At 40.7% G+C, this 25,365-nt stretch overlaps 2 protein-coding genes across 3 annotated transcripts in view; one reads left to right on the top strand and one right to left on the bottom strand.

Annotated features, from left to right (window-relative positions):
- Positions 1–395: 395 nt before the first annotated feature.
- On the bottom strand, positions 396–18,996 carry PMM2 (phosphomannomutase 2). The gene is made up of 8 exons (XM_054041966.1): positions 18,851–18,996; positions 13,154–13,265; positions 11,597–11,673; positions 10,562–10,653; positions 9,028–9,127; positions 7,838–7,913; positions 4,791–4,906; positions 396–1,092 (listed from the first exon to the last, which is right to left on the bottom strand). Exons 1-8 carry the CDS (start codon positions 18,917–18,919, stop codon positions 991–993), a joined length of 744 nt encoding a protein of 247 aa, XP_053897941.1. The 5' UTR covers positions 18,920–18,996; the 3' UTR covers positions 396–990.
- Positions 18,997–19,126: 130 nt separating this feature from the next.
- The window catches only part of TMEM186 (transmembrane protein 186), a 45,225-nt gene continuing 38,986 nt past the window's right edge, over positions 19,127–25,365 (top strand). Inside the window, exons 1-2 of one of the 2 annotated variants that reach the window (XM_054041967.1) lie at positions 19,127–19,171; positions 19,924–22,241. In XM_054041967.1, coding sequence (XP_053897942.1) covers positions 19,169–19,171; positions 19,924–20,658 — 738 coding nt within the window. In that variant the 5' untranslated portion in view covers positions 19,127–19,168 and the 3' untranslated portion in view covers positions 20,659–22,241. Of the gene's footprint in view, positions 19,172–19,923; positions 22,242–22,584; positions 22,678–25,365 lie in introns of those variants that run through there. The other variant, XR_008446464.1, reaches the window with a different exon arrangement.

Here is a 25,365-nt window from a genome sequence, read left to right as displayed (position 1 = left end):
TTGGAGGAAAAATATTTGGTTGAACTGCAGTAAGCAAAACAGCTTAACGGAAGAGATGTTGGTTGATGGCATTACAAGAAGGAAATGGAACTGATTGGTTCTCCAGGCTTTCAGGTAAAACAAGGAGAAGACTTGAGGGGAAAAAAAAACCCTACCCCAAACAAAAACTGTGGTGTTCTTTATAAAGTATAGAAAGCAGGAAAAAAAAAAAGAAAGGCATAAGTTAGTCCCCCCTGCATCCCTTTGCAGGTCATTTTTAAGGATCTTCCCTCAGAAAACAGAATTCACTGTAGCTTAAGTCTGTTTTCAGTATTTCCAGTGTTAAAATGCCCATTTCTTAATGGCCAGCTTATCCCCACAGGTCCCATTTCATTAGGTAAGAAAACCTCCTTGGATGCAGAAAAATTACTTTATTTGAAGGTGACAAGTCTCGCTCCCTGTTTTTTACTACACCTATTTTTAAAGCACATTCACTTAATGGTGTCATTTCTCCCTTATCACAGAATCCACTAAATCTAAATCCAAAACTAACATTGCTAAGAATCAAATATGCCAGTGAATTTTTAATTTTAGCTTATGAGGAGTTAAATCAGGTAGTGTTAATTTGAGCCAAAAATGTCTAGTTGTAGGAGTTTTCAATTATGTTCCCCAATGTACCACTTCAGAGAAAAAAACAGCTGAATCTACATATCCTAGTTAGATAATTCATTTTTAAAAAGACATCAGTACATAACTGAATTAAACTTGTGGCTATGGGAATACAAAAGATTGGTTCCTAAACAAATTTTGCTATATTCGACAAATCAACATTGAATTCTTGCTAGTGATGTATGATTAACAGAACATTTGCTGTTTGTGAACCATTAAGAAAAAACACCACTGGAAAGAAGTGAAATATTTCATGTTCGAAGGGATTGGTATTTCTTCTTGACTTTAGCTGAACACAGTGTTTGGCTGCTGTCAAATCTAAAGGAAAACAAAGTCATTTATTTAAAAAAATAGCTCTTCACAGATTCTTCTTGTGTCCTCTGGTGATGTGACACTGTGGCCTATTGTTCGGGAGTCTGTGTAGATTTCATAATCATTTCCACCCTGTGGACAAGAGAGACAAGTAAGTCAGCTGCCTTCTTCACAGTACACATGCATGCCTGCTTACATACATTAAGGAAATTGTGTGTGTTGCGAAAAGGGTGGATGTCAATGGTTTTCAAACTCAAAGGGAGCAACAGTCCACTAAAAAGGTTGCTGGAGAGCCAGATCGTGCAGCACATAAACCACACACAGGTTAGGCTTAACCAGCATTTGAATTGTTGTTTACTGCGATAGTAACTTAACACATTTGTAACTTAAGGTACTCACCAAACAGTGTATAAAACAGAAAAATACTAAACGATTGGAACAGTATGCTAAAAGCTGATTTATATATAGATGACTAGACGGTGTACTAAAGTCAATCTGTCACTTACTGGTCAATATGCTCAGAGTAGCTTTTGATTATTTTCTTAGAAAAATCTCTCCAGTGTACCATTTAACAAATTCAGTGACCTTCAAAGATGGGAATAATTAAAGATATACTAAAATCACTTTTAAAAAACCTGAGCTAAATAGTACAAACCTTTAGGACAGGTCTAACACTACAAAGTTTTGTTGGTCAGACGTTTTTAAGGTCAGGCTTGACAAAGCCCTGGCTGGGATGATTTAGTTGGGGATTGGTCCTGCTTTGAGCAGGGGGTTGGACTAGATGACCTCCTGAGGTCCCTTCCAACCCTGAAATTCTATGATTCTGTGTGTGCCAACAGGCCCGCAAAATCCCCATGTATATGCTGCTATAAAAACTGTCAGCATATGCTGTGTCTACACAAGGGAGATTAGCCCTTCAGATTTTACTGGCCCAATTGGACACACACAAGTAACTTACTTATACAGCAAATAGGAAGCCTGTCTGTAAAATGCCTACTGTAGAGTTGATAAGAGTGACAAATCACAACTGAGTTATGCAGGTTATTTCCAACTTGTGCTAATAAACTTTTATCCCGTCCCACATCTTGTAATTTCCCTATCACATTTTACAGAAAACTATTTTAGATTTTTTGTTTTAATAAAAGGTGCTTTTTTTAATCAGGCTGTCTTACTATTGCGAGTGTACAGATCTCACCGCTACAGATAGATAAATGCTAATCTTTAAAGCCTCTTTATTTAAACATCTTGATTTATAAAAAAAACCACCCTCTTTAGCCCTAGAAAGATGCTTAATACCTTCTGATGGAGGGGATGTGAAAAGGCCGGTGTGCAGAGGCATTGTTTCCCCCCACAATTTGATGTTGGGAGGGAGATGTATCAGGCCCTTTGAGCTAGAGAATTTTTATTAGTTTACACTGAATGGGTTAGAGCTCATGACTAGTACAACTTTTATAAAGGTAGGGGGAGAGATATTTTATTCTGTCAAATGTCTAAACGGGAATTGGCTTAAATATTTTTGAGGAAGAAAATGCAGGGTATTAAATGGAGGTAAAAAAGTTCAGCAATGTGAGGAGGTGCCAATCCCACAAATGGGAGTAGGCAGAGGCAAAACTCTTGAACAGTGTCAATTTGCAATAAGTAACCCCTCTCTCACAGTAATACTAGAGAGAAAGAAGCCATTCTTATTTTACCAGCTTGAGGACAAAGCCTTCTCTCCTTTGCTCTGCTTGGGTACAAGTTAACTGTCTCAAATAATACAGTGAAACAGTTTTTATGGACACTTACACCTAGATGTAATAAATATAAAGTTTTCAGCTGGCTCTTTTATGAACTTCAAAATGGAATTCTGTTCCTTCGCCGTTCTCTCCAGCAAAGGGTATGATCTGAAACTTACTGAAATCAAGGGATTCTAGCTGGATAATTTACTAGATTTTCTAATCCTTTTGCTCATGTGCGCAGAAACAACTCTGGTGAGTTAAGAATTGCTACAAAAGAAGCTCACTGTAGTAGATTAAAAAAAACCAACACAAAACTTCAGAGAATATTCATCAGTATATTTTAAAATAAAGTCTAAATTGGGGCAGACATCATTGATTTGCCCCAAGAAAAGAATAGTTTTAGAAGCTCTTTGCTAGCAGAATACACAGTAATGAAAACACCAGATACAAGATTTTTCCTTTTAAATTTTCTGGACTGAAATTTATTAACTTCATTCAGTAGTTTCTACACCTGCATTTTCATCCTCCTAACAAAAATATTTAAGACAATTTCTGTTTAGCCATGGCAGAATAATTTTGCAAAATCCCAGAAGTAAATTGAAATCTTTCCATACTGTGATTTCGAGGTTAGGTGACATTTCACATTATAGCCCAAGAGGCAGGCAGATGCAAGCACCTTAGAAACATCTCACTTCTGAACTGATTATGAACTGCAATAGTTTTAAAGAAAATGCATCATAAAATTTGATTAGGAATATTTTCAAGAAATATTTTGAAAGGACATTCTGAAAATACACTAATGTTATGAAAATATTTCAATAGTAAATGCTGGAACTGTTTTCATATCACTGAATGTTATTACTTAGATCAGAAGAAAATCTGTTTTCAAATGGAAGATTTAATATATTTTAATCTAAAGTGAAATGTTAATAAGAGTGTTTTTAGGTCAAACACTTCCATGGTATTAAAATATGTTCTTGCTGAATAACTATACTGAAAAATCTTTGTTTTTAAGTATGCAGCCGTCAAGGTGAATGGTCAGTGTAGCTGGTTATGTCTGTACTTGTGTGTCAATTACAAACCCATGTCAAAAACAGAATGGAAATTAATCATTTAGTCTGGAGAAGGATTCAGAATAGGTCACCAAGTTCTCACCTATAGATCTCACCACAGTATGTTATAGCCTTGAGTACAGAGCACTGGTGTTGATCATTAACATTTACCTCTTTTACTAAGATGCTCCTCTACTCAACATTGTTATGAGCTAGATGAAACTTTATTATGGGGTTGTGTTAAAATCCCATTGAACTCACCCATCAGTTACCATAATTGTAAGCATAATCCCCCACCCAAGAATAAAAGTGAGAGAGAACCTGCCCAAGACATTTTAGCAGAGCACTGGTTTTGGTGGGGATATTGGGGGAGAGAGAGATCACACAAAATGAGAACAGAGAGAGGGGCAAGAAAGCCAAGCAGCAGACTAAGCACAATCTGACACTGGAATAATCCACACACCGAGCTTTTGGGTCTGGTTTTCGCTAAAAATGCTTGGGGGCTATAAACTAAGCAACTGCTCCTCTTGATCTTCTGCACTCAGAAAGTCAGGAATTGATACATTCCTTGTAAATAAATAAGATGGCATCAAAGAAGATACCATACTATCAATTTCTATTTACAACCGGAACATCTCATGGGCCCTAAGGTCTAGCTGCTCTGGTCAAAAAGGGGCAACAGTATAATTTAGATCACTTCAGTGAGGAATGATGAGGTTCAATAAGTTACTCCCAGTTTGTAGACATGTAGAATCAGAATCAGACCTAGATGTTTGAATATAGGATGACAATAGTAACATTTTTCTATCATCATCTCTGGTACTTGTATTCCTTTCAGAAGAGGGAAAACTGCTCACGCTCTAGAGGTAACTTGCTTGCTGTGCTGTGACTGCCTTATACTACATAAGGGACATTAAGGGAGGGAAATATGTTTGACAAAAGATTAAAGCCATAGCGTGGATTCAGTCTCTAATATAATTGATTAAAAAGTCCTGCTTATGGAGCTTTCAGTTTGGGAAAGAGATTCTAAATGTATATGCAGAAATAGTTCAGTACTCACTGGCATGGTCTTATCTCCAAAGAAATAGATAGTCTTGTATCCATCGTTGCAGGCAATTCCTAAGCAGTATGTCTTATCCCAGCCATTTGGAAATACATCAAAGCTTATCTGCCCCCCTAAGGAAAAGGTAGACAAGAGGTAAGTGTTAAGGGGTGGGGGGAAGGAACTCTATTTTTATGAAGGGAGAATGATGGAGGCTGAACTCCACTGAAGCAGATTCTGATAGAGGAAACTGAACAAGTCCGAGACAAAAACTACAATGAAATGGAGTTAAGGACACTCAGAGAACACATCAAGACTTAGTGTAAAACACATTACAGGGATGTTACAATTGTTACCAACCCAAGGGTACATCTACACTACAGGGGGGAGTCGATTTAAGATACGCAAATTCAGCTACGTGAATAGCGTAGCTGAATTCGACGTATCGCAGCCGACTTACCCCGCTGTGAGGACGGTGGCAAAATCGACTTCTGCTGCTTTCTGTCGGCGGCGCTTACTCCCACCTCCGCTGGTGGAGTAAGAGCGCCGATTCGGGGATCGATTGTCGCGTCCCAACGGGACGCAATAAATCGATCCCCGAGAGGTCGATTTCTACCCGCCGATTCAGGTGGGTAGTGTAGACCTAGCCCAAGTGTTCTACACTCAGGAAATTCAGATGTTTAAATTTAAAAGAAATCCAAACATCTTTGGTACACCCAAACAAACCAAACTCTGTCCTGTAGCAACAGGATGCAAGAGCACAGGATTTTGATTAAGGCATGGTAGTGTTTGTGGTCCCACATTAAACTGATTTTTAAAGGTTTAGATTTCTTCCTGTCCACAGTATCATGCATCTACTAGGACCAAACTTCAATTCAGACAGCTCTCAAAAAATTTAAAAATAAATGTTTAAAGTTCAAGTGCCTGCTTCTGAGTGAAAGCAGATCATGCCACACCCTTGTTCTACATAGCAGAAAGGGTGGCAGGCTTGGCAGATTCAGACACTGAAGAAAAAGGTAAGTGAAGCCTTTACTCCATTGGTCCCCTTTTTTCCCAAGCCTGTAGAAGCTTCTCAGGCTTGTCTACACTTAAAACGCTGCAGAGCTGCTGCGCTTCAGTATAGACACTACCTATGCCCGCAGAAGGGATTCTCCCATCGGCATAGGTAATCCACCTTTCCAAGAGGCAGTAGCTAGGCTGATGGAAGAATTCTGTGTAATGCTGTCTACACAGGGACTTAGGTAGGCTTAACTACATCGCTCAGAGGTATGGATTTTTTTACACCCTGACCGATGTAGTTAAATCAACCTAGTTTTCTAGTGTAGACCAGGCCTCAGTGGGAATCAAGCTCTACAAGTGTGTCTGAATATGGGCTAGGGGTGTGTCAGCTACTCTCCCTGACACCAACTTTGCAACCAACTCAGCAGAAAATGAGTGTTTTTGTATTAATGAGGACTGTCAGGTTATCACTTTATGCTTTGAACCAATTCATTCTGAAGGGAGCCAATGCCAGAATCCCCATCACCTCTACAAAAACAATGACCATTTTCAGGGACACCACATATCAGGGACTGTATGATGTGGAGTATAAATGTTTATGCTTGAGAACTTATAGATATACAATTAAGCTCATCCATTGAGATAATCCCTCAGCACTGGAAGGAACCTACATGACTCAGTGCATACCATCTTCTGGAAAGATGCTCTCAAACACAAGTAAGATTTTCAGGTAAGAATTCCAATCACTGAGAAACAAATCCCTTTGAATAGCTGGTGTGGAGTGCACACGACCTGCTCTTACTCCTTTTCTCTACGTTCCAATGGAATATACAACATTGTGGATGAGTTCCTGGTTCTTTGAGCATGACTGTGTTTACACTGTAAGATTTCATAAGAGTTTTGAAATAGGCAAAAAGGAGGAAGTCAATCTTTTTAAAGGCTTGTCTAAACTGGCTTTACAGCACTGCAACTTTCTCGCTCAGGGGTGTGAAAACACCCCCCCCCCCGAGCGCAGCAAGTTTCAGCGCTGTGAAGAGCCAGTGTAAGCAGTGCACCAGTGCTGGAAGCCGTGTTCCCAGTGCTGGTAGCTATGCCTCTCATGGAGGTGGGTTTTTTTAGAGTGCTGGGGGAGCTCTCTCCCAGCATTCTGCCGTGACTACACAAGCCACGTTAAAGTGCTGCCACGGCAGTGCTTTTGCATTGCCAGTGTAGACTAGCCCTAAGATAGTGGTCTTATAAAGCAAAGCTCTTCACTCTATTACGGTGATCTTTGAGTGGCTACTTTTATTCTAAACCTGTATTTTTCCAAGGGATTTTTAATAACGTCAAGTTTAACACTGGGCTGAAATTTGACCCAAAGTCTCAAACAGGAGGATTTTCTTGATATTTTAAAAATGTTTTGCTCAGTTTAAGTGGATGTCATCATAGAGGATTGTTCATGGCAAGCCCTGTTTGAAACTCATTTTGCCCCAAATGTTTAACACTGCCAGAGGTAGAGACAGACAACCATTTGTTCTTTCTACTGTAAATGAAAGAGAAAGTGGAGAATTTGCCCAGAGATTTTCAGTGGGAAAAAATAGGAAAGAGAAGCCTAGAAAGACACATTCTTACTGTGCAGAATCACTGTGCATCTTGTGTCTCCTGTTGAATTTCCTTTCTGTCTCACCCCCGCCCCCCGCCCCTCACACACACACACAATACAACCACTGAAATTAAAAGTCAAGGGCTAGTAATGGAGGCAGTGTTAATGCAGTAAGTATTTGTAATGTACGTGGTGGGCAGAAGCAGCATCTCTCATTTGTAAAAATGTATTACACATTTCTGACTAATCAAGCAAAATCACTGTATGAGAGACATCAGAAGATAATGAACTAATGAAAAGAGAGATGCAGTTTTCCTTTCGTTGTGGTGTCTTCTACAACAAGGTACCTAACGAAAAAGACTTCATGTACAAAATGGCAGCAGCCACCCCCACCCTGACAACTGAATCATACAGCAGGAGCAATCTGGCAAGAGGGTATGATTTTTTTTTAAATTAAATTCTTTTTTTTTTAAAAAAGTGATACCTATAGAAAATGTGAGGCCTTTTCCTGCAAATTCTCTTTGTAAATCAGCTACAAATTTCTCTCTTATATGTTCCCTCTGTTAAAAACAAAAACAAAGACGGATCAGTTAAGTGATTTCAATTTAGCAATCAGTATCAGAAAAGGCAATATTAAGCAGGGAACTGCGGTTCTATCTAGCTGTTCCCAAGTCCACGAATGCAATGGTGCAGTACTAGTATTTTAGAGCTATGTTCTGCTCAGCATACACTTGTGTAGTCTGGAGCATCTCCATGGGGCTACTATGACATTACACAAGTATACAGTAAATGCGAACAGAATTTGATCTATACCATGTTATTTTTCACTTCCATCTGAGGATCTCAACGTATTTTACATACTAATGAATTACAAATTAACGAATTATGTATTATACCCTTGCTGAAAAGCTCAATTTCACAGATGGGGAAACTGAGGCACTGTGAGGTTAAGACCAAATTTTCAAAAGTGGTCTCTAATTTTGGGTGCCTTACACTTTTGGGCCTGAGACATGCTGAAAATCAAACCTGAGTTGTCTAAAAGTTAGGCATCCAGTAACTGAGGTACTCTAAGTTAGAGACATTGTTTGAAATCTTGGGTCTTGGTGACATGCCCATGGTCACAAAAGAAGTCTGAGACAATATAGGAAACAGAGCCCAGATTTCTCAATTCCCAGTCTTATGCGTTTAGGCACAAAACTATCTCTGCCCTGGTAAACATAACTGCATTTTAAAGAAGGCTAATGCTGAGTAGTTTAAGCCTCAAGTTTAGGTTTTGTTTAAAAAGTATTAGAGAAGGTAAGAAGAATTTTTTTTTATTTTCATTAATTTTCAACAAACATAAAAGCTACCAGTGATCGGTACTATAAAAAACCCAAGATACACCGACAGATGAGGGTTTTTTGGAAGGATTGGTGCAGGGTGAGAAGGAAGGGAGATTTATAGTGTTGGAAACGCCTCACAACAGCATTGTGCTAGAGCACCAGAAAGAGAAAGTGAAATCAGCTAATCTGTTTTTTACATTTCCTGCAGTTTGAACAATGAAACTCAACCAACAGCAGGAAGAAAGGTAATAAACACAAGAAGGGGAGTTTTCGAAAATATAGTCTGACCATGACAGTGTCCTTTAGAACGGTGAGGAATAAGAGATGTGAACCATTTTAAAAATTGACTCACTTTATCAAGTTCATAGAACTCGATTCGCTCTTCCTGACTGCAGCTTCTCCCAACAGGGCAGACATTCAGCATCCCATTTCGGAACTCAATAAAAGTACCCCTGAAAAAAAAGAGTCAACTGTCACTGCTGAAAAGGGACACAAGTCCACATATATCTGAAAGACAAAAACAGTTATGATCAGATTTTTGAATCTCAAGAACTTTTGCTCTATTACTGATATCTCCAAAAATGGCATTATGTGATGAAAATATTACAGTTTAAAGGAATTGTGTTTGCCCATTACATTAGTGATAGCTGAGGAAAACACGTAAGTTTGCATTTCAAATTGCAAAATGTAATTACCCAAGTAGAAATTTGCTTAGGACGTCAGAGTAAATAGGATTACTACATATCCTGCACATTGTTGATAAAAACAGTTATAAGTGCTCAAGACCTTGTGGGTCAGATGCTCAGCCCCATTCCTCTTCCTTTGTGTAAGCAGCCAGAAACCCAGCAGGATTCGATTCCCCTGACGTGGAGGAATCTTTGCTTGGTGCAAAGCCCCTACACTCCCCGTGCTAATCTCTGGTATAGAAGACACTTCCAGTGAAAAGGATGCATGGCGGAAGCACCCCTTCACTCTAGTAATCGCTCCTTGGCTGCTGGATCAGCTTTCCTGAGGCTGTGGCTGGACAGAACTGAAAGCAATCTTAGGACAGTTCTTAGCCAGCCCCAATATTGGGGAGTTGCCAGGGTAGCTTAAACCTGTCTTTCACACTCCTTGTCCTAACTGTGTGGAGCAAAGGATCTAGCTCAGCATCTCCAGCAGCTGCATTCCCAAGTACGGTGCAGGGCAACTGCTCTCAAATTTTAGAAGAAAACTTGCAAACTTATAATTTATGGAGCAATAATGCCTTTAAATTCCAAGTATCAGAGGGGTAGCCGTGTTTGTTGCTTTTTACAAATCCAGACTAAGAGTCCTGTGGCACCTTATAGACTAACAGATGTATTGGAGCATAAGCTTTCGTGGATGAATACCCACTTCGTAAGATGCATGTAACGCGTGTGACAAAGTGGGTATTCACCCATGAAAGTGCATGCTCCAATACATCTGTTAGTCTATAAGGTGCCACAGGACTCTTTGTTGCTTTTTGAATTCCAACTGCATCAAGAAAATTCCTTTTACACCAACTTCAATTTTCCCTCCCTGGGAAATGAAAATAGGCGGTATCCCAATCAGCACCCAATATTCTGTCTTTCTAGATTTTTATAGAACAATTTGTTCTATGGGGAATAAGTAAGTCCCTGTTCCCTGGCAAGCAACTTTGGACAATCTTTTCTTTTGATCCTTCTTCACCTGCTCCAATAGCAGAACTTGTCTTCCTATGTATGGGATTGCTGGAACAATAATATATATCTATCTCAATTATACAGTGTGCCCTCAAACACAACCATCCAGCTCTAAGTGGACTGGACATTGTCTTCCTATTGATGCTCAACATCCCAAAAGTGGGAATATCCTCTCCCCTACAAAGTGCATGCGCATATACCTACCTTTTCTTTGGCAGTTTAATTTTTGCAATGTAACTCAGACAATAGTTGATTAGATCTTGGAGCAGGTCCTCACCCAGGTGACTTTGAATGCTCTAAACATACAAAAAGACCTATCAGGTATAGGTCCAGAATTCAAGGTTCTGAAAGTAGCTAATTGACAACACAAGTTTTGGATATTCATGTATAGCAGATCCCAGAAAAACATGCCATAGATAAGTGATTCTCCGTTAGTATGTGTGCAGCACTGGTATGGTAGGCTCCCATTCTCTACCTTAATTATATACTGCTGTGCTGGGCAACTGATCATCTCTCCTTATAACATGCTCCTCCAAGCCCCTACTTCAAACTGTGGGTTAGAAAATGCAGGATTGAATGGAAAGGGGCAGACAGTGGCAAGTACAGTGTGAGATACCGCTGCCTTAGATATCAATCTGGATCCTGAACTATTTTATTTTCCATTCTGAAATAGCTAGATTGAGACACTTAAGCTCATCACAATATTAGATTTAATCAACAGTATTTTCTCATCCACTTACAGTATTTCTTGCAGTGATTACACTAATCAATCAAGAGTTCACTTTATGAGCTAGATCCTAAGCAGCAACCAGGGTACACTGCACTCATTTGGAGGGTGGTGAGGGAACGAAGATGAAAGCCACCTTTCCAGCTTCCCAATTCTCAGGCCTGTCAGGGATCAGATATAATTTAGAGTAGCCTCAAGGTTGCTCTAAATGAGACCCAATTGCCATGGAAATTCTATGAGCTGGAATCACTAGAGGGTTCCAGCTAGGATCCCTATGCCAGCGGCTAGGAGAGATGTCACTCAAGAATTTCCCATGCTGGAAAAATTCTCATCTAACCAAATCTACCAGGTTTTGAGCAGCACAAAACAGGAGGTTTGAGGCAAGGATCTGGCCCCATACCTTGTGTCAGTTTACAAAGAGCAAAATGAACAGTCAATTATACAAATAAAAGACAACATATAAAATAATTTCAGATTTTATTAAAAAATGATCACTAAAACTGCATACATACCTGCTTGCACAAAAATTTCCCATCTTTGTATGATACAAGACCATTTTCTGGAAAGACGTAGTCAAATTTTTCAACCACTAAAATACAAACAAAAAAAAAATGCTGCAGTTTATACATTGTCTTTCCTCATACTTTATAGTATGCACACCCTTTCAAGTCAAAATACAGTAGTTTTTAGAATATTAAGCACAAAAGTTACACACTTGTAATGTCCAGTGAGAGACTCCAAGGACCTAATCCTGCAACTCCTCTGTATTTATTCCTCCTTCTGAAGTCACCAGGCGTCTATCATGTGAAGAGCTTGTAGTTAAGTTACATACATTTAGTGTTAAGGATCTGACTCCATCCTTAGCACATTTCTTTGTGCTTTATTACTGTAAACTGTCCTGGATCCAGTAAGTATTGCAAAACCTTGAAACAACAATCTGGATTTAAATTGATACGAGAATGAAGGAAAGTTTACCTATTTGAGTGTGATTTTTTTAATGCAACTCTGCCTTATTAAGATTTGTGTGTGTGTATTTAAATTGAATTATAGGAGTATTGAGTCTCCTCTGAAATATGTAATTCGTATTAGAAGATGAAAATATATGGTTACAAAATGGTAAATCCAAGCAGCTTGTTCTGCGCCACTATATTTCAATAGGAAAATGTACAGTACTATTTCTTTCACTGCAAGCTGTGTGATACTGCTGCTGAAACTAAAATTCAGCATTCGGATTCAAATGAATTTTGTAGGAATAGGTTGAAAAACACTACCAGATCTTTTCTTGAAACAGAATATTCTGTTCCACAACTACTGTGAAATCACATCCTTATCTGAACATTTCCAGTAGTTGTAATACTGCTGGAGATTATTTCAGGGTATCAGGATCTTGCTAGTGTAGGACAAGATGACTTCTTAGAGGCCACGTGAAACAACGATTAGATAAAATGTTCGTGGTATGTAATGGGCTTGCATACTTGTGAATTATGGAAGGCTATTAATATTGATCTTTCACATTAAAAATATTACATAGAGTTAAAAAGAAAAAGAATCAGATTTTCTTTTCAGAGCCACCATCTAATAAAATCAGCTCCTGCATGGATGAACACATTAGATAATTTAACAACCTATGTAATGAGATATGCACAACTCCAATTTATAAAGATGTTAAAATATATACGTTACTACAATGCTAGTGTGGAGTCAGTAATTCATTCTCAGTAGCAATCCCTTAAGAAGAAATGTCAAGATCTTTAAGATATAAAATCATTCTACCCAAAAGCATAGGTACTAGATAGGACTTTTAATCCAGCTGGTAGCTGTCCATATAGGGCATAAAATTCAGCAATTGTCATATGCTAACCTGAGCAGGTTCTGAGTGGGACAGTAAATAACTAACATTTCACGAAATTGGAGTGATATAATAAAACAGAGAAACTGATACTCAGAACAAGGAATAAGGAAGCTTGCATTTAATGAACAACTCCACTAGAAAGGGTTTGTATTTACGCATCAGGACTTCCTCATAAGCCATTCATTTCAACTTGGATTGCATCATCCTCTTTTCTTACCATCGTCTCCCAGCTGCTCTTGAACTTTGTCAAAATCTGAACCACCTACAACTCCAACTCTCACCTTCTTCCGCAGCTTCTGCAGAAAATCTGCCATTTCTGCTGTGATTTTCTAGATTAAAAGAAGAGTTTACAATTTTTAGGTAGTCTAAGTACTTTTAGCATGAGTTACCAGTTGACCGTAAATACAACAGTGCAGTGGGAGAAAGGTCACTGGGAACTAAATTGTGTAGGGCTTTAACAAACAATATGTGAGCTTTTTAAAAAATGCCTTTGATAAAATCTTCCCTTAACGTAAAAATGCCTTAAATAACAAGGAAGCCACTATAGCTCACTAATGTACCTTGTTCCCTACTGCTAAAAAGTAAAAAAACTGCACTGGCTTCTGAGGTGTCTTCTAGGGCAGCCTCCACATAGACTGAACTAATCCCCCTCCTACCCCCAGTTTGGAAGTCAGAGACATCAGTAAGCATAGCACAATGTCCATATCAGAATAAATGGCTTACAATCATCACACTGAACTCATAGGTTAAAAAAATGGCGCTTATGAGCAATGCTGCTTCCTGAAACCAAGAAAAATTGAGAATCCAGGAGCTCCCTCCCCTAAACTTCAAGCCAACAACATACTATACACCCTCAACTCTCTCAAGATGGAACAGTAGGCATTTCCTTCAAATTACTGGCATTATCTCCATTTGTAATTCATTGAGCTTCAGTCAGCTCACTCTCATTCCAGCCAGCCAGCTATTATTTATTGGGACAAAGTTACTCCTAAAAACAGAACAAAACACTGTAAATAATACTAAGGTACGCCATCATCTTAAATCTAATGAATTAAGAAAACTGAGTTAAATTAGTTTCAGACCAGACAACTGCCCACGAGCACCCTTGCCAAAGTTTTGTGGCTTTATAACTTTTTTTTTTTTTTTTTAAGATGTCTCTTCTGTTACTGTGTGAAACACTCATGCAAAACAAAGGAAACAACAAAACTGGATATATGCGAAGTACTGTCAAAGGTACAAAGTAAATAAACTGAAAAACAGTTGAAAATGTCATCCGCGTTTTTGATTATAGTTACACTGAATATACAAAATATTCAAAAGGAATATGATTTTTATTTTGAAGCGATTACAAAAAAATCTTGTTACAAAAAATCTCAGTTTGATATAAACTCAGTGCATATGACTATATAATTATTAATTTCCTAAACATCGTATGCAGCTTGTTACTTTTAAATCAATAGAAAATAAATATTCCAGCCCTTTGGAAAAAAAAACATGAACTGCACTTTTATTTATTTTTCTGAATCTCAAAGTGAGTTCTATTAATGTCTGTTCAACAAAATCCATCCTCCAGTGTAATATAATTAGTGCTAGCAGAGGGGTTTTGGAATAATTAAGGAAAGATGCTCCTGTGACAGTTAAACATTGGAGCTGACAACACAACATGCTTCTTAAAGCAGAATCCCAATACTGACACTGAACTCATCCCATGTGGCAGCAATGGATACTTTAAGCTTGCTTTATGTAACAACTCCTCTGCCACTCCGACCCTCAGTGTACTGGTTCCTATCCTTTCTGGACTACTGTACCAGTTTATCAGACAAAGGCCTCACGTGAACTAGTCAAGCAGTCTCCCATTTAGCAGTATGCACTATAATATCATGTGGTGTTTGTTTTAATCCATGTCTCCAGTCTCAAAAGTCACCTAAATCAGAATGGACAGGGCTCATCATTAAAAATAGCAACACAAAGTACTAGTCACAAAGCCCTAAGTTTCTGGGTGGCTACTCTTTCAGAGTTTGCACATGGGACAGAACTGGCGATCAGGATGTCACAGCAACAAATGATTTTTGTAGTGTAGTGGCTCTTTGAGCTGTGGTCAAGTGAAAAATTATCTAAGTTGTATTTTCTAAATGGAAAACCAACCTAATTCTCAATTACTGGGGGACAATCCCCACTCATTGATGTATTTTGCTTTCCACAACCAAATCTCTGTACAACTTTTCATGAGTGATGTACCCAAGTATTCGAATTCTAATACCTAAACTGTATTGTTCAATCTATTCACCTAAATTTGGGTTATTGCAGATTATGTACTCTATGTATCATATGACTTTTAAAAAATAACTTTGTATATGTGGCTAATCTAAGATGTAGACACTCTTTTCCCAACCTAGGTTTATATAATTTTTTTTAAACATTAGCTTTAATACAAATATTAAATCTATCACAAGTGCAACTTGTGTGAATATTTTCAGCCAAAACCTATTTTTACTGAAGAATATAGATTTGGGTCAACCAAAAATTAATGCAAAGCCATGACAAATTTGCAGAACAGTTTCATACCAAAAAACTTTTAAAAAGAGTTTTGATTTTTTTTGTATTTGAAATGAGTTTTGTTCTGAATTTTACGTCAGTTTTATTTTAAAAAGTTTTAAAAAGCTCTAAAACAGAATGAAATATTTAGTTTGACCCAAACTAATTTTTTTTTAACATTTTGGTTAACTGAAAAGTTCAAAAAATGTTCATCCCACATCAACCTGAAACTATTTTCCTCTCCAATTTTTCAGCATAGCCAGTTGAGTTGAGGGAATGAGGAAATCAGTTATTTGCACAGCTGTAATCACAAGTCACTATCACATGGTGTTGACAAGCCATAATACTAAAATGCAACATTCCCATCTTCCATCAACATGACAAACAGCATGAAAAGAACATGACTGTAACACAGGGTCCCCCTACTGGTGTAAAAGTGATGCAGGGAATGTTAGCACAGGAGGGCAATTGTAGGTGCCAGATCTGGGTGAAAGTGATCATGAAATCATAGACTTTGCAATTCTAAGGAAGGGTAGAAGGGAGAACAGCAAAATAGAGACAATGGATTTCAGGAAGGCAGATTTTGGGAAGCTCAGAGAGCTGATAGGTAAGGTCCCATGGGAATCAAGACTGAGGGGAAAAACAACTGAGGAGAGTTGGCAGTTTTTCAAAGGGACACTATTAAGGGCCCAAAAGCAAGCTATTCCGCTGGTTAGGAAAGATAGAAAATGTGGCAAAAGACCACCTTGGCTTAACCACGAGATCTTGCACGATCTAAAAAATAAAAAGGAGTCATATAAAAAATGGAAACTAGGACAGATTACAAAGGATGAATATAGGCAAACAACACAGGAATGCAGGGGCAAGATTAGAAAGGCAAAGGCACAAAATGAGCTCAAACTAGCTACGGGAATAAAAGGAAACAAGAAGACTTTTTATCAATACATTAGAAGCAAGAGGAAGACCAAAGACAGGGTAGGCCCACTGCTTAGTGAAGAGGGAGAAACAGTAACAGGAAACTTGGAAATGGCAGAGATGCTTAATGACTTCTTTGTTTCGGTCTTCACCGAGAAGTCTGAAGGAATGCCTAACATAGTGAATGCTAATGGGAAGGGGGTAGGTTTAGCGGATAAAATAAAAAAAGAACAAGTTAAACATCACTTAGAAAAGTTAGATGCCTGCAAGTCACCCGGGCCTGATGAAATGCATCCTAGAATACTCAAGGAGCTAATAGAGGAGGTATCTGAGCCTCTAGCTATTATCTTTGGAAAGTCATGGGAGACGGGAGAGATTCCAGAAGACTGGAAAAGGGCAAATATAGTTCCCATCTATAAAAAGGGAAATAAAAACAACCCAGGTAACTACAGACCAGTTAGTTTAACTTCTGTGCCAGGGAAGATAATGGAGCAAGTAATTAAGGAAATCGTCTGCCAACACTTGGAAGGTGGTAAGGTGATAGGGAATAGCCAGCATGGATTTGTGAAGAACAAATCATGTCAAACCAATCTGATAGCTTTCTTCGATAGGATAACGAGCCTTGTGGATAAGGGTGAAGCGGTGGATGTGGTATACCTAGACTTTAGTAAGGCATTTGATACGGTCTCGCATGATATTCTTATCGATAAACTAGGCAAATACAAATTAGATGGGGCTACTATAAGGTGCGTGCATAACTGGCTGGATAATCGTACTCAGAGAGTTGTTATTAATGGTTCCCAATCCTGCTGGAAAGGCGTAACGAGTGGGGTACCGCAGGGGTCTGTTTTGGGACCGGCTCTGTTCAATATCTTCATCAACGACTTAGATATTGGCATAGAAAGTACACTTATTAAGTTTGCGGATGATACCAAACTGGGAGGGATTGCAACTACTTTGGAGGACAGGGTCATAATTCAAAATGATCTGGACAAATTGGAGAAATGGTCTGAGTTAAACAGGATGAAGTTTAACAAAGACAAATGCAAAGTGCTCCACTTAGGAAGGAAAAATCAATTTCACACATACAGAATGGGAAAAGACTGTCTAGGAAGGAGTACGGCAGAAAGGGATCTAGGGGTTATAGTGGACCACAAGCTAAATATGAGTCAACAGTGTGATGCTGTTGCAAAAAAAGCAAACATGATTCTGGGATGCATTAACAGGTGTGTTGTGAGCAAGACACGAGAAGTCATTCTTCCGCTCTACTCTGCTCTGGTTAGGCCCCAGCTGGAGTATTGTGTCCAGTTCTGGGCGCCGCATTTTAAAAAAGATGTGGAGAAACTGGAAAGGGTCCAAAGAAGAGCAACAAGAATGATTAAAGGTCTTGAGAACATGACCTATGAAGGAAGGCTGAAAGAATTGGGTTTGTTTAGTTTGGAAAAGAGAAGACTGAGAGGGGACATGATAGCAGTTTTCAGGTATATAAAAGGGTGTCATAAGGAGGAGGGAGAGAACTTGTTCACCTTAGCCTCTAAGGATAGAACCAGAAACAATGGGTTTAAACTGCAGCAAGGGAGGTCTAGATTGGACATTAGGAAAAAGTTCCTAACTGTCAGGGTGGTTAAACACTGGAACAAATTGCCTAGGGAGGTTGTGGAATCTCCGTCTCTGGAGATATTTAAGAGTAGGTTAGATAAATGTCTATTAGGGATGGTCTAGGCAGTATTTGGTCCTGCCATGCGGGCAGGGGACTGGACTCGATGACCTCTCGAGGTCCCTTCCAGTCCTAGAATCTATGAATCTATGAATCTTTGGTGGGACTGGAAACTGCTATTTTCTAGGTCTTTGATAGCAGAGCTTTGGAGCGGAGCCCAGAGCTGGAGTGCAGAGCAGTGGAGCTGCAGGTTTTTGCCTGGAGCTGAGCAGGAACACAGCTCCAAAACCCTGTATAGTGTAACTCTCTGGGTTTGTCAATTGCATATGTTAGGAGTCAGAACTGACTGGTCCGAGACCGTATCACTGATAACCCCGCCCAAACCACATCTCTCACCCCAATAACCGACCCTATACCCTCCCCAAGCTCCTAGTCCAGCCAGAGACTCCCCTAATAATCACCTGCCCAGGTCCTTCTGCCCTGCAACTCCAGACTCTTTCCCCCCCCCCCAGCTCATCCCTATACTCCATAACCTCCCATATGTCCCCCATGTAACCCCACAGCCCAACCCAACCACCTCCCCCACACCCCATATCAGCCCAGCCCTATATCCCCCACAGCCCACCCCAACCCCATAACCTCCCCCACACCCCATATCAGCCCAGCCCTATATCCCCCACAGCCCACCCCAACCCCATAACCTCCCACACGTTCCTCCATGTGACGACCCCCCCCAGCCCACTCCAGACCCCTCTCCCTGTGACCCCCTCCAGGTCCGAAGCCCCAGGGACGCCCCCGCCGGCTCACCTGCCTGGGGGCGGTCAGGGTCCCGTCCACATCGAAGAGGCACAGGACGCTGCTGCCCGGCGCCGCCATACTGCGGATGAATGAGGTGGCTCAGCCGGGAGTTGCACTCGCTTCCGGCTCTGCGCGACCCCGCCGCGGTGGATGCCGGGAACCCAAACAGCTCCACCGCAAGGCGCCCGCAGGCCGCCCCCCCCCACGAGCCCGCCCACAGTGCCACGCGCCAGCCGTGACGTGGTTCCACAGGGCGCCGGCGCAGTAGAGCGACGGTAGCGGCGGCGGCGGCGCAGGCGCAGTCGCGTATCCTCTCTCCGCGTCGACATGGTAAGGGGTCGGGAGCTGGCGTTGGGGGATGCGGCCCGGTGCTCGCCTCGCTTGCGGTTCCGGCACGAGGCGCCGCTCGGGCCCAGCGCCCGCTCGCGGGGCACGGCCCTGGCGGGATTCGCAGCAGTGCTCGGTGCTAGGCGCTGTACACGGCGCCCAGCGGGACGGGCCCCGCCCCCCAGCGCTAATACTCCGCCTCTCAAGGTCCGGCCCCAGCAGCAGCTGTGCTGGGGAGAGGGGGGCAGGCCGCCCTAAACGGCGCGGGAGGGAAGGCGCGGTAGTAAAGTTTCCTCGGAGGAAGCACATAGCACCTTGCCGGCAGACCACACGCCGGGGAGGTGGCGCTACCTAGTGCCTGGGCAGCCCCGACAGGCATCATGACGTTTCACAGTGTGCTGGGCGGGTGCTGGTCACCTTGTTGCCCTAAAGAGAGGATATGGGGCACCCCTGGGCCCTTCAGCCTGTATACACTGTGCATTCAGGTGCTTCTGATCAGATCTACACCTCTATAGCAAGTAATTTTGGCTCTTTTGTGCTGTGTAAACAGGCCTCAAATTGAAATCTGCGCATGACTAAGTTTCTCAACACAAACATGAGCTTCACCAATTCCCTTAGAACAAGTTAGGAATGTAACTTCTATACACCGATTGTCCTCAAGCTGCTTAAGAAACAAATATTGTAATAACTGCAATTCTCTTGTAATGCCAGTATTGAAGGATTTAATGGTGTGGTATGGGAATGTTTTCTTTTAGGCTGGAATCTTCAAAATTAGGACTAGACTCCATTTGCTACCTTCCTTTGGGAGATCTCTACCAAGGGAGCTTTCAACAAGATTGTGGAAAAGAGAAGACACGTGCCTACCCCATTGCTTTGGGACCCATATGTTCTTACAACCACAGAGATGGCAACCTGACAGTGCTAATTTTTATCCTGGGACAGGGCTGGCACCGTACAGATGTACTGGCAGTTTAACCCCCACAAACAGAGTCTTGGACAAGTCGATGATTGAGAACAAAGAACAGTTCAAACTGGTCTACAAGTTTCCCGGAATTAAATATTGTAGAATATTTTCAAGAATGAAGTTGCTACAGACTGCTATAACCATAGTTATCCTCCCGCCTGTCTATCACCTCTATCTGCAGGAACAAGTTTCTCAGGCTTTTGTGTTGTATGTCACTGGCACTGCTTGCTTTGCTGCTGCAATGCTGTATGGTATAAGTTATTTTCTCAGACGAATGATTGGACTGATGTACTTAAATGAAGCTGGCACCATGGTAAAAGTGGCACACTTGACATTTTGGGGAAGAAGGAAAGAAATTTATTGTCCAGTTGAAAGTGTGATGACCTTGGATGACACTGGAGATGCCAAGAATGAAGTACTGCTCCAGTTTAAACAGCATAATAGTACACAGGTTTTATATTTTACTCTAACATTTGGCCATATTGTGGATAAACAGAGGTTTGCCCAAATATTTGGAGGATTTTAGTAACTCAGATGCAATGACCAACATTTTCCAAGAGTCTAGCTTGTTTAATGTTTTCCATTGCTCTTCATGCTGAATTCATCACATCCATAGCTTAATAGATTTGTAAGCACTCAAATACAAAACCTCTATGAGCAAATATGCACACCTGTGTTTCGATAAAGGGGATACAGTGATGTAGCAACCCACTAGATAGATATTCCTGTACAACTAGTTTCAGATGAAAGCGGAATCTTATCCTACACACAACCATTATGTAAAGAAATATAGTTTAATACTCATGTCTGATGGTAACTTACACAGTTGAAATCTTAATTGTTTCACCTTAATGTGCAGTTGCAGTCGAGCATGGTGGTGTTTTTTTTGTGTGGCTCTCTCAGCTTGGCTTTCAGACTGTAGGATGGCAGTTAAAAAATATTTATTGGTAAAACTGAGCAAATATAATTTGCTATCATAGATACAACCGTAGCAGCCCACAGTGCCATTTTTAGTCTCTTGTGAGACTGCACTTTCAATTTATATCAACTTTTGATCAGGAAAGTCTTAATTATTTATATTAACATGAAATATTAGTAAGTTATTAAAATGGTATCCTGGTACAAGGATTTGCAAAAATATTGTCATGGGGATGCGGTGGAATTGCTTGCTCAGTCCCTTGTCTTCTGGACTGGCACCAACTGGGAAGTGTGCCACTCACTTTTTTCTTTAACAGTTCTTATGTCAGATCAAAACGTGTTAATAGGATCCTGAGTGAATTTTGGCCATTGTTCTATCTGTGGCTTGTGGGTTCAATGCTTGGATGATCTTCACAAGGCTCTAAACCTTGCTTGGAGGAAAAATATGTTGCAAGAGAATATCTACTTCAACTATGTGAAAGCAAATAAAGTAGCTGAACAGTGTCTCAAGAGCCCTAGTAAAGCATTTTAACTTGTGTACACAGTGAAAAGGATCAAAAATTCTGACGAGAAGTATCTTACAGTAGTACTATTTACAGACACATCATCAGGTCCCTGTTCAAGTTTAAAAAATATTTTCTTACCCTGCTCTATAGACAATATCTTAGGTTATTGAAACAGAATTTTAAGCATTTATTTTTCAGTGCTTATGCTCTGTTGGGATTTTCTTTTTCAATTTAACCAATTGAAACGGTCAATTTCATTTTCTTAGGCGTAGCATCGTAATATGTGGGTTGCAAAAACAGCAGGGAAATGGTTATTTTTAAAAGATTTACATTAGAACATAAAGAATCATGGAAATATTTGAATTGGGCTGAGATTTTATAAAAAGTGTGTGCATGCACAGCTTCATTTCATCACTGGTTGGGATCTTTCAACAGCAACAGTGCCCATACAGGAGCTAAATGGCACATCAGTTCAACATATCCTTTCACTGACTGGACTACAGTTAGAATAAATTTGCTTTTTTGCTGTGTACTGTACTTATCACAAATTAAAAAACACAAAGTTGTACTGTATAAAGTTTTAACAGACTCCAGTTGTGTTGCTTACTGATATAGAATGACAGGTAATTAAGCAGATTTATACAGCACAGTATGTATTTTAATAAAAATGTAATGGCTACCTTTATTACTATCACGTGAAAAATTACAAGTGTTAGCACAAGCAAACCATATCGTATAGTGGGAGTTGTTTAATTAAAGCTGCACAACTTCACATAGCATGAAAGTTCACAGGAGTAAATCTTGCCCAGGGCCTCTCCAGATATGGAATGCTCTGGTTAGAGAAGCAGTATCTGTGTTTGTGTTGGCTTTTGGCAGTCTCACAGAGGGCATATAAAGTCCCATCCCCCACCCCCCGCAACTACTTGCACAGCTACCCTGTTTCCCCGAAAATAAGACAGTGTCTTATATTAATTTTTGCTCCCAAAGATGCGCTAGGTCTTATTTTCAGGGGATGTCTTATTTTTCAGAAATGAAAAATGCCTTATTATCGGTGGATGCCTTATTATCGGGGAGGTCTTATTATCGGGGGGATGCCTTATATTACAACGAGAGGCAAAACTGTAAGTAGGCCTTATTTTCGGAGGATGTCTTATTTTCGGGGAAACAGGGTATGTGCACCTGGGGAGGCTGGAAGAACCACTATTCAAATCCTCTACTTTCCCCCCTACCAACTGAGGACAGCAGCTTTACTGCTCCATGGCCTTGGGTGGGGAATAATCCTTACCAGCCAGCTGGAAATCAGGAGCAAGATTTATTCCATAATGAGAAGGAGGCCTGTACATGGAGAAAACATGGACTCAGGGCAACCCAGGGTGGGGCAAAAGGGCAGTTTGCCCAGGAGCCCTTTTTGAGAGGGCCCCCAAACCTAGTGGCATTGCAAGCTGATGTATCACGTTGCAACATCACTCACTGAAATTTGGCCCAGTGAGCCTTACCCTGGGGTGAGTGTGGGGCAGGCTCACCAACCCCCACCCCTCAGTGGTAATCTTTTTGGAAGGGTGGGGAGCCTCCATTTTAGATTTTGCCCAGGCCCTCAAAACCCTCTGTGTGGCCCTGTATGGACTTTACACCTGTAATAAATTTCATTATATATTAATGAAGAGCCTAATCCTGAGAGGGGCAAAGCACTGCAATTTTCTCCTTTTCACATTAAAAGAATTAGTAAAGGGAGAGGATGGCTGGTGGGATAAGATAGATTACTCTGTACAAAAACACTTTAAATTGACCAAATAAAGTACTACATGAAGTCGTGGTCTTAGAAGCACAAAGTATCCTTATCTAAGCCTACCCTGTCAGATAAGAGCAATTACAGAGCAGCTGCCAAAGGAGGTCACTAAGGCATCATAAATGGAAATGTTCAAGAAGAACATAGGTGATCACATGCATTAGCTTAGCGTTCATTCCACCTTTAACATCTTTGGAGGTTCCATTTCTCATTACATAGCTGCTCTTGGGTATTACTGGTTTCTGTGACAGATTTACAATTCACTGTCAAATGTTTTGCCTAAAGTCAAATAATTCCTAAAAACGTACTGCACGTTAGTGCAAAATCCTCTCTGCTGCACTGGTATGCAAGAGAGTGGAGGAAGAAAGATAAGGATTAGGGAACAAGCTGCAAGGCAGGATCTTATGAGTGCTAGGATAAAAGGCCAGCCAATGTGAGATTCCTATGTCCCTAAGGATATGTCTGCACTTTGAGCTGGGGTTTGATTCCCAGCTTGAGAAGGCATCTCTACTAGCTATGATTGAGCTAGCACACTAATGGCTTATCTACACGGGCAATTTACAGTGCTGCAACTTTCTCACTTGGGTGTGAAAAAAACACCCCCCCCCCCCCCCCGAGTGCAGCAAGTTTCAGTGCTGTCAAGTGCCAGTGTAGACCGCACTGTGAGCTATACTCCTTGTGGAAGTGGTTTCTTTAGAGTTCTGGGAGCACTTTAGAACGCTCTGCCGCAACCACACAAGTCCCGTTAAAGCGCTGCCATGGCAGCACTTTAGCGTTGCCAATGTAGACTAGCCCTAAAAATAGAACTTAGCCACGGAGGCACAAGGGGCGGGGAGGGGCTAGCCATGCCAAGTACAAACCTGTCTAAGATGCTAGGCACATATTTGGGGTGGCTACCACCTCCTGCTGCCACAGCTACATTTAGTGCATTAGTTAGATCAGAACTAGCACAGTTATGTCTCCTCAAGATGGGAATTATACTCCCAGTTTGAAGTGTTAGACATACCTTAAGGGATGGAGATGTAACCCTACCCCACTCTATCAAATGGATTACATGCTGCAGTCACAGCAGCATGATGTGCACAAAGTGCACTTTGCTTCTGCTTGTAGGAGCATTTCCCAGGGCACCTTCAAACCTGTCTTGTGAAATCCTGCTGTAACTGGATAAAGTTCATAGTAGGACTTTGCAGGGAGTATGTCTGCTCCCTCCACTGTGCTGAACCGGGCAGGATTTGCTCACTGATGTACTGTTTCAGGGTAGCAGCCATGTTAGTCTGTATCCTCAAAAAGAACAGGAGTACTTGTGGCACCTTAGAGACTAACAAATTTATTAGAGCATAAGCTTTCCTGGGCTACAACCCACTTTTTCGGATGCATATAGACTGCTGAGCTGGAATTGATATGCAAACTAGACACAATCAATTCAGGATTAAATAAGGACTGGGAATGGCTGAGCCATTACAAACATTGAATCTATCTCCCCTTGTAAGTATTCTCACACTTGCTTCTTATCAAACTGTCTGTACTGAGCTATCTTGATTATCACTTCAAAAGTTTTTTTTCTCTTACTTAATTGGCCTCTCAGAGTTGGTAAGACAACTCCCACCTGTTCATGCTCTCTGTATGTGTGTATATATATCTCCTCAATATATGTTTCACTCTAGATGCATCCGAAGAAGTGGGTTGTAGCCCACGAAAGCTTATGCTCTAATAAATTTGTTAGTCTCTGAGGTGCCACAAGTACTCCTGTTCTTTTTTCACTGATGTACTGTGAACCTTGAGGTCTGAAGGTGGGGATGAATTGTGTCTACAGTAGAGAAATGGGAGTTTGGAGTAAAATGTTCTAATCCCAGTTATCACTGACTCACTGTCTGAATGCTGACTGATATTTAAACTCTAGGTCTCAGTATCCCCATTTATGAAATGGATAATTTCTTAGATTTTTTTTTTTAAATGCATCCTCAACACCCGTAAGTACATCTACCTTGCTGGTGTGTTGTGAGACTTAATCAACTGATGTTGA

This window comes from Malaclemys terrapin, chromosome 10, assembly GCF_027887155.1.
Source record: "Malaclemys terrapin pileata isolate rMalTer1 chromosome 10, rMalTer1.hap1, whole genome shotgun sequence".
NCBI classification, from domain to species: Eukaryota; Metazoa; Chordata; order Testudines; family Emydidae; genus Malaclemys; species Malaclemys terrapin.
The sequence above is the reverse complement of the archived record's forward strand: the minus strand, read 5'-3'. Positions and strand labels throughout refer to the sequence as shown.

Bases quoted from the DNA above. Each gene is read 5' to 3' on its own strand.
- PMM2 (XM_054041966.1), bottom strand. From the start codon at position 18,919: ATGGCGGCGCCGGGCAGCAGCGTCCTGTGCCTCTTCGATGTGGACGGG. The intron at 13,266-18,850 runs GTGAGCCGGCGG...CTTTTAATCTAG, and splicing joins CCCTGACCGCCCCCAGGCAG to AAAATCACAGCAGAAATGGC. The intron at 1,093-4,790 runs GTGAGTACTGAA...TCTTGTCCACAG, and splicing joins TTGGAGATAAGACCATGCCA to GGTGGAAATGATTATGAAAT.